Raw genomic sequence first — 9,764 nt, 5'->3', positions numbered from 1 at the left:
CTGAACATATTTAGATTTGTAAATACTTTAAAGAAAATTGAAGCCCTCGAGTGAAAGACATCAACATTTTCCCCAGAAAAGTTGAGAGAAAGTAATGGGATGCAACACATCTTATGGGTGTTCCCCCCAAATTAAGAAGTTTGGGGCAGAAATAATAAAAGAAGCAGAAATAATAACATGATCAATCTTACCAAAGGACCTTTTAATTGTTCTGTTTGGTAACACTGAGGGTTAGCTCTGGCATTTATTATTTATTCATAAAAATATTTATATACAACTATTCATTAAAAAAAACCCTGAGTGGTTTACAACAATTATACATAAAACCATACAATAAAAATGACAGAAAAATATTGAAATCAGAAATCAGATCCCTATTATGGAAAGATGTACTTTTAACTGCCTGCATAATCCAGAAGAAATAGAAAAGTTTTCAGGAGGTGTTTAAAAGTTGAAACAGTAGACACCTTTGGAATCTCTATGGGCAGATATGCCACAATACTGAGCCGAAGACACTACATGCTTAGTTTCTTGCTTTTGGCAAATGAGCCTCATAGGATCATAGAATTGTAAAGTTGGAAGAGACCCCATCTGGTCCAATGTCCTGCAATGCCAGCTCTAACTTGCCATCTTGGGGAACAACCAGCAATGCTCCTACAGATGAGGACTGGCACCTTATTTTCTGAAAAAAGAGAGCACTGTATATATTTATAAATAAACCATATATCCTAAAGACACTGCAGTCTCCACTGTTCCTCATTCCAAAGAGACTGAGCCCTGGGTATATAGTGCCTGGAACCCCTGGAATCTCTCACCACTCAGAAGTTGAGGTGGCATGCAACAACATAAAGCCGAGCGGCCAGAATTAAAGACAAAAATTTCCCCCAGAGAGGCTCCAGTTTGTGGTAGGAAGAGAGAGAGAGAGAAACTTTTTATCTTTTCTATCCTACAGGGTTTGTATGTTTGGGAATTCAGTGGGCAGGACGAGTCCCTGAATGTTTATCTTCACTATTTGTTCTCCTATACATTTTCTGACACACAATAATATTTCGCCAAACTAGATATGGCACTATTAATATTTAGCCTTGACAGGCTTGCTTTTTAAAAATAAATACATAAATAGCTGACATGAAAGGAGAGGGAGATGGGGCAGCAGGGCGGGGGGAAGAGAGAAATTCAATTCACCTTTAAAAGCAAATGTACTTAATCCACACTTTCCAGAACAATACGAAAACTAAAATACAGCTATCCTTCTGTCTGTCTGTCTGTCTGTCTGTCTGTCTGTCTGTCTATCTATCTATCTATCTGAAAATAACAAACAGAATGCTCTGAAAAAATGTGTGTATTAGGGAAAATGGCATAAAAATGTGTATACTGTATGGGGGGGGGAGAGAATTTGTATGCTGGTGAATTTTCCCAAGGACATTTAAAAAATACCTAAATAAATCACATGTTGATATGAAGCTGTGGAGAACTGAAGACTGGGGGAAAATGAGAACTGAGCAGACACTGAAACAGACAGATTTATCCCTTTTTAGGGCAAACAGGTCTGTGTTGTGAGAGGAGGGGGCTCTTGTCCCTGCTGACATTCCTACAGAACCAAAGAATTGTAGACTTGGAAGGGACCACAGACAAGCACCCCCCCTCTGCTTTTCACAATGGGAAGAAAGCTCAATACTAGTGACAAAAGGAAAGACAACAGAATGGTGTTCATGTATGTCCGTGAGGCATGTCCACTCTCAAGTCTTGGCAGAGGTCAGGGGTGGTCTGCAGCTTGTTGCCAAGATGCTTGTCCTCACAGAGAGGCTTGGTGCCTTTCTGAATAACTTCTGATAGTTGCTGGTGTACAGATCCTGCTTGACTCTTAGAGGCTTCCGCCATGGTCTTGGAGCCAGGGAAGAAACAGTATTCACCTATCTGGCTTAATAAAACTGGGCTACTGTTGCCACCAGGTTGGAATAAAAGGAAGCCCTTGTGTTTAGGCTCATCTGGGGAGAAAGGAAGCCCTTCCTTTGGCACAGATCTTGGGGTTTGGGGCATGCTGGTGACATAGTCACTAAATGAGTCCTGGGACACGACTGGAGCATTAGCTGGGTGCACGGGACCTGCTTCCTTCTTCTGGTCCAGCTGTGAGCTTGATATATCATCCCTGGTTGGGGTCAATTGAGAGGCAGCTGTGGCCATCCCAGAACAGAGAAAGCTTCCATCCTTTGAAGTCAACAGAGGTGAGGGGAGCAAGAAGTCCCTCTCTTTACTTAGTGATAGATCTTCTGTGGCAATGTAGTCTAAGGACTCATTTTGACCGTGGTTCTTCGTGCTAGTAAGCCTTTGTGACCTCAAACCTTCATTTGCCTCCTTCTCCAACCTGTCAGTTGCCACTCGGCTTTCTTGCCTTTGAAGAAGTTGTTGCTTCTCCTGCTCTTGGACAAGGACAGGAGACGCTGGCGGCTCTTCCTCTTTCCCGACAGGTAGAAGCTGCTGGAAACTAGAGCAATGAGGCAGTCCCACAAATTGCAGAGCCACAGGCGTCTCCTTCTTTTCCAAAGAGGCAACTTTCAAGTCCTTCTGGTTCTCAGGAGAAGAGGACTCTGGTGGGAAAAGTAAGTATGGGCCATCAAAATCAAACTTCCGAGCCTTGTGGCTACAGAGTGGCTTGTCAGGCTGATCCAAAAATTGTCCGACATTGGCCACAGGAAGTTCTGTTCCTTTCAGATGCTGGAAGGCAGTAGAATGTGGTGTTGTTTTCCCTGAGCTGGAGGCTTCAAGATGCTCTGGGTGACTAACCAGCCTCTGGCTGCAGCAGAGGAAATAAGTGGAGAATGTTAGTCAGTAAAGAGAGATCTTCCCACCAAAACAGGTTACTCCAAGACAATACCCCTACTCAAGCATTTGCCTGAGTGTGTGAAGGCAAACTGTGGGGAGTGGGCAGGGGCATACATGCAAGTCCCACCTCAGCGTCCTCCCATGCACCAACTCTGTTGAGAGGGAAGTCTGAGGAGGAATTCATCTGAAGATGCTGGGATCAGGAAACCTGTCTTATCAGGCCATAGCTCAGAGCCAGAGCATCTGTTTTGCATGCAGAAGGTCCCAAGTTCAATCCCCAGCTAGTGGCTGACTTGGGTACTATGGCACCCCGTGCGAGACCAAAATTTAGTGTACAAACACCCAGTCCTCGCATTGTCTTCCCAAAAGTGGGTAAGGCAGTGCGTGGCTCTGGAAAGAGGTGTAAGGGCTCTGGCATGGTCCTAGAGCCCTCCTACCTCCTTCCCAAAGCTGGGAAAGCACCAACTAGGCTTTCAGAAGGAGCTGGGAAGACTCTAAGACCCTGTCAGAGCCCAACACCTCCTTCCCACAGCCCAGCACCTTGCTTACTAGGCTTTGAGATTTTGCCCCCTTGGCTCAGCAGCCACCCCTGCCCCCAACATCTCCAGGTAGGGCTGAGATTGTCCCCTGCCTGAAACGAAGTGGGTGGGGGCTGCTTGACAATTAGTGTAGACAATACTGAACTAGATGGACCAATGGTCTGCGGCTTCTTTCTATGTGCCCACTTTCCGAGCCATTGTTGGCTTGCTAGTGAACAGGAAGCAGCTAATTAGAGTGACAGAAACCAGTACAATTCTTTGCTCCCTGCTCAGAGGAAACCCCACTGAGTTAAACAGCGCTTACTCGCAGATAAATGTGTATAGGATTGCTGCCTTAGTGTATACATGGCCTGGAAACATACCAGCTAGTTTTCTGAGAATGCCTTGGACAAGCAGTGTGTCCTTCCTTTAGATGTACTCACCTTTCCAACGTACAGCTGTTCACTTGCTCCCTAGAGCTCTGGCTACTACTGTCCTCTGAGCCATTTAGCAACTCTAGTCTCTGAAAGGATACAAGGGCAGTGTGAGGATACAAGTTAAGCACAGGGTGTTTGCGGATGAGACCATGTCCCAAGTGTGTTAGTAATACAGGGCATCTGCATATTCCTGCTTTCTCATGGGCACCTGTGTGCTGGTTTAATGCCCATACACAGCTGGTCTCATCTTCATTCAGATCCTACCTTGTGTATCAGTTAGGTGGATCAATGGTTTGACTCTAATAGAAGGGAATTTCCTACGTTTCACATTTCCAGACTGTTCCAGTGCAGATCTTGGCTCAAGAAAATATCAATATATCTTTCCTTTTACAAAACAACATGTACACCATACATTGAAAGCACTTTTATATATCACTTTAACAGTCATGGTTTCCCCCAAAGACTCCTGGGAACTGTAGTTAGTTCAAGGTGCTGGGAATTATAGCTCTGAGAGATTTCTCCTAAGAATTATAAGCACCCTTACCAAACTAGAGTTCCCAAGATTCTTTGAGGTAAGCCATGACTGTTTAAAGTAGCATAAGAGAGTTTTAAATGCATGGTTTTGAAAATATGGATTTAAATGCAGTTGTTCATGTGGATATTTTTTTAATGTGGAAATGGAATGAAGCAGACTTGGGGTGAATCAGTCAGAAGTGACATGGACCTGAAATTGGTCACCCACATGGGAGAGCCTTAATGTCCTTGGACCATGACCAAGGCCAAACACACAGTGCTGAAGTATCTCATGGAAGATGGTTTAATACAAAGAAGTATCAGAAGGAATGCCTTCAAACAAAGAAGCCCAGTACACTTTTGCAAGGCAGAAGCAGAGATGCTAATTCCAGTCTAAAGGAAATCTCTCTCACCGGGAAAAGGTTTGGGAGAAGAAGCGTCTTGGGAGGGTGTGGGATGGCTTCCTTCCAATTCTTGCTCTTCCTGTAATGAAGACATTAAAGCAACGTCAGTCAGACCAAGAAGAGTTTCCACTTGCTCTCTGTCATTGGCAAACATCAGTCCATTTATACTTCAACAAATGGCGCATGAAACAGCTTCTGAATGGAAGCTGCTCAATGTGGCATCCATAGGATTGTTCACTGCTTGAACCAGCACCACCACGTTAGAAGGATCTCCACATTACTGCTGTTGCCACCCAAAGTGTTTTCAAGTGTTTTCCACATGCTGTTTCAACCACGGTGATGCATGGTCTTTATTCCAGATGTTGAGAGGATGTCTAAAATAATAGATGACATTTGGTTGCTGCCAGCTAAGCAACCAGGCAAATCTGGCAGTGCTGAGAGCATGTGGTCAGCAGATTCTTAGTCATTTAAAGCCTCCATTTCACCTGGAAGCAGCAGAATGAGAGATGAGACAGCCAGGACCTCTCAATTAGCTTGGGTTAGAGACCAAGTCAATTTGGCTCCCCACAACAGTTTCCATTCAAGCTACTCATTATGCACATTAGATGTGGACTGAAATTTGGCTGAACATTCTTTAACAGGAGACTGAAATTGTCCACAATACTACATTGATGGGGGGGGGGGGAGGTAAGAAAATTCTCAGAAAACCCAAATTTTCTTTAGGTCAGCCGACTTCCCCACTCCCAATTTTGCATCCTGGGAATAGGAGAGAGAATTTGGGGCACAATTTGCAGATCCACTTTTAATTTTGTTTCATGCTATTTTAATATTGTCGAAAGAAACAGTGCGCTTGGCCTCAGCACCTTCCACTTCTTGTCTTTCAGCTCACTGCTCCCTTCAAACAGTGGCATTAACAGATGAGAAATTTATGAGAAAGGTTCTGAAAGTTTCTTTTGCAGCCTTCTCCAAAACTGCTGGAGAATTTCACCCTAGCCAGAGACTGTTCAGCAGCAACAACACCCCAACACACACACACACACACACACACACACACACACACACACACACACATTTTGCCATGCACAAAGAGGGTAAGGATTTTTGGAATACCCTCACCCCCTTCAACCCTTATAAAAATGAGTATATCACTTTTAGAACTGACCCCCGAGTTTCCTTGTTTGCCTCTTCCCTCCTCACCCCTTAACCCTTTTGTGTCATGCCTTTTGATTGTATGCTTGTGGGCAGGAACCACAATGCTTTTAATCTGCACATAGCACAGAATAAATTCTATGCACTTTGTACATGACAAATAATAATAACACTGCCATGACACTATGCCACCCAGCATAGCCTGCATGTATATACATATTTCAGATGCAGAAAGGGTGGAGAACACTCCTCTTTGTGGATGTTAACAAATTGTGAGCTGTCCATGTGCAATGCATCACCAATGCGAATGTATGTTCTGGAATATTTATAGAGGTGTGGGTAAAAAGACAATACCCAGTCCACATGACGAGCAGCTGTATGCCATGGACTGTGGCATGGACTATATGGCAACAGCCACCACTTGAGAGCTCTGCAACCCCTTGCAGCCAGTTCCACCCTCCACTTCACTATTGTGTGCCAATGTATCCAGATGCCCAACCCATTTGCAACACATGCTTACCTGAGAAGATAACTATGGCAAAAGCACATGCCTGCCATCATCACAATGACAGAGACTGCTGCAATCAGTATAATGCTCCAAGGAGGCACGACTGAAACCAAACAGAAGATTGCAACATCATCAGAATGCTGAGAGATCAATTGAAAGGAAAGTTAAAGCAAATTGCACTTCAAATTTGAAAACTGACTTTGAAATCAAAGCAGCGTTGCCTTTGCTTCAAGTGTTCTTAAGATGTCACACCCTGGGAAAACATCAGATGCATGCCAAGCAGACTTCCGGACTGAGCTACTGTAATGTGCCCTCAGCATCAGCGGCAGAGCATATGCACGCACTGCCCAGGGTGGGGTGTGCTTCCGAGGGGGGCGTGGCATGGAGGGTGCCCTCCCACATGCCACAGTTCAGGGTAGGAGATGTCAGGAGCTCAGCATACACTTGAGTAGGACCCTGGCAGAGACACATGCTCAACTGGCATGTTTTCTGCCTTCTGGTTGATTGTTCGGGAGCTTCAAAAGCTTTCTTCTGCCCGAACATCACAGCGACCGATGCTAACTGACACTGGCACACTTAGGGATCTGCAGAGTTTGCGCAGTTTGCGTAACAGACCTCAGCAACTCAGCATTTTGGCTAATCTACCTTATTTACATATAAACACACACGGAGCACTGCAACATGACCCCCTCTCTCTCTAGCATCAGACAGCAAAGAGAAAAAGAACAAAGGACAATATTCCCACTTCATGGAACACAATAACACAAACATCCTGTTTCCGTCACTTCCCAATCTGTGGAGTCAAAACATATACCGTCATGTGATAGACAAAAATCCCATGACTGCAATCATGGAGCAGGAATTCTAACAGGAGAGAGGCAGGGAAGCTGCTGCTCACTTTTCTCCTGCTCTCCACAGGAGCTACTGCGGCCGGGTGCACCTCGCCACGGCTGAGGAGGGCTTCTCTCTGCCGCCGGGTCAGAAGAGCTGCTGCCGCCAGGCACGAGGTGTGCCGCCCACTCGCCTGCCATTTTGTCATGACACCTGGGGCAGACCACACCCACTGCACCCCCCTTCCTATGCCTCTGCTCAGCACATGCCTGTCCATACCACCCCTTCAGCATATCGCCTTCTGAAGACAGCAATAGAACCTTTTCCCCTAGAGAAGAAAGGTGGACTAGAGCCCTTGTTTGGAAACTCCATTTGTGGCTTACCCCGGTGTGTTGTCCAGTCAATTTCCTTGCTCCATTCACTCCATGGACCATCATATGAGTAGCCACGGACTTTTGCCCGCACCTTTGCTGTGTAACTTGTGTCCTGTTCCAGCAACTCTGAGGGGAAGGTGAACCATGTGTCATCACTGTTGCCCAAATGGTCCTGAGAAGAGATAAGAGGAGAAAAACGAGGGAGGAGATAACACTTTGCTTTTCTCAAACTATGGGGGAGCAATTTATTTACTGCTCACCTCCGAAGGCTTTCTGGTTTTCCAGTATGAGATTTGATATGTCTCTGGAATTCGCAGAGTCGAATTCCTAACTTCCCATTTGAGGCTGTACTCCTGGTTGTCCTGGGTTGACACAGACAGCTTGAAAGGTGGGCCTGCCTTGACTGGAAAACAAAGGATGCATCAAGAACAGAAACCTATCTCTTGTTAACCTGTTAAAGAGTATTTGTGAGGGTAAGGTCAGGGTGAGCCCAAGCAAAGCAGGAGTTTACCCCCAGGAGCCCCTAGGACTTTACTGAGGGACTAGGATGCATTGCCAGCTTCCTTGGAGAAGTGGCAACACCAAAAGCATCCTCAGAGTCTCAGACTGATGTGCTTCTTTCCTTATGGAGTGTCTCTTGAATTGTGCTACCCCAAGTGGCTGCTAGTTCATTTTATGTCATTATAACCCTTGTTCCCTCCGTAACGGGACAAGGGTCTTCCATTCAGCTATGGACCAGATCTAGACTTGCTCAGCTCCCACAAGTTTGTTGTACCTTTTCCCTTCAGAGTCTTGGCCATCACTTGGTCTGCCTGTAAGAGGCACTGGCACTGGGTTCAGCCATGTGATTTTATCTTATCCTCACATTTGCTTCTTCATGACTGCATACAGACATTGCCCAGGTAAGTCACAAATCAAAGCAAAGTCATAGGAGCCTGCATGTGCCCCATAGAATTAAGCTTTGTGGACTCTAAATGGGCCTTACTGTGTTTTGCTGCCTCCATCACTTTCTCTTCCTCTTTTGGCTGCACAGTCACGAGATATTGGCTTATCCTCTTGGGGTTGGTGACATTAATCAAACAGCTTTGCAGGACATATCGGGTGGAAGGCAGTTCCATTTGAAGGACTGGAGAGCATTCCTTCTCTCTAGGAACAAGGAAGATACAACAAGAGGAAGTTAAGGTTGTTTTTTTTAAAAGGCAAGGATATTTGGAGGTATTTTTGCTTCATACAGAAAATCTCACCCTGTTTCTGGGCTGGCTTTGTAGAAGAGTGTGAATGAGACTGAACTGGTGACCTCTTGACGCACCTCCCAGCTGCAATTTAGCTGATCAATGCCATTAAATAGACAGCGGAGGTTCTTGGGCTGAGCTTCTGCATCATCTAATGGGAGAAACCAGAAAGAATAAGCCCTGTCTAGGGTCATGGAGAGCTTGGCAAAATCTAAGACAGGGAAGGAACATTGCGGAGGGATTTGGTAAGAAGTGCAACTAGAAATGAAAAAGAGGATCCATTAAATATCAGGCTTCTCAAAGAAGACAAACCAAACTATATAACACAAAACACTTTATTGATCAAAACAGAAATAGGGGTTGTCCTGCAGAGAAGTCACCAGTGCAAATTAACTGTCATTAGTGTTGTGGAAGCCACCAATGAGTAGATCAGAAATGGGGAGCCTGGGTCCTCCAAATATTGCTAGACCAGGCGCAGACATCAAGGCGAAAGGTCAGGGAGCATCCAATGAATTAATTCCAAAGGAAACAGAAACTATGTACACAGTGCATCCCTGGAGTCCTCACCACTTGTTGAATTAAGGGGCATGGAACAATAAGATGGGAAGTGGGTTAGTAAATGTGAGGGAAGCCTTGTATCCAATAGGCTTAAGTCTATTTAGAATGAGCGCAGCTGAAGGTACCATCACCTCCTGGTCCAATACTGGATGTCATGGACAAGGCAGATCAGAGTTTACAGCTTCTGACATGCTCCAAGAAAGGTTGAGAGCAGACCGAGTCATTATAAGCATCTTCTGGAGACTTATGATCTTCTGGCTCAGGTGTCTCCTGATCTCCAGCAGCAGATTCAGAGTTCTGCACTTGGTCAGACTCCTTAGCTGTAGACTTTGCAGCCCATGACCTTGAGTCTTGATTGCTGCTGGACTCTGGGGTCATGACAGGTACAGGTTAACTCCAACAGACGTCCCATCATGT

The 9,764-nt window shown here is 45.3% G+C and overlaps 1 protein-coding gene across 2 annotated transcripts in view; it reads right to left on the bottom strand.

Moving 5' to 3' along the window:
* Nucleotides 1-245: 245 nt before the first annotated feature.
* The window catches only part of CSF2RB (colony stimulating factor 2 receptor subunit beta), a 20,479-nt gene continuing 10,960 nt past the window's right edge, over nt 246-9,764 (bottom strand). For both annotated transcript variants that reach the window (XM_081211098.1, XM_081211097.1), the window contains 8 exons: nt 8,802-8,940; nt 8,543-8,703; nt 7,818-7,960; nt 7,567-7,729; nt 6,365-6,455; nt 4,705-4,774; nt 3,785-3,864; nt 246-2,794 (listed from right to left, as the gene is read on the bottom strand). In XM_081211098.1, the coding sequence (XP_081067224.1) occupies nt 1,711-2,794; nt 3,785-3,864; nt 4,705-4,774; nt 6,365-6,455; nt 7,567-7,729; nt 7,818-7,960; nt 8,543-8,703; nt 8,802-8,940 (1,931 nt within the window). In that variant the 3' untranslated portion in view covers nt 246-1,710. The remainder of the gene's footprint in view (nt 2,795-3,784; nt 3,865-4,704; nt 4,775-6,364; nt 6,456-7,566; nt 7,730-7,817; nt 7,961-8,542; nt 8,704-8,801; nt 8,941-9,764) is intronic.

Source organism: Podarcis bocagei (genome assembly GCF_964188305.1).
Source record: "Podarcis bocagei genome assembly, chromosome: 10".
NCBI lineage: Eukaryota > Metazoa > Chordata > Lepidosauria > Squamata > Lacertidae > Podarcis > Podarcis bocagei.
This window is presented reverse-complemented; position numbering and strand designations above follow the sequence as displayed.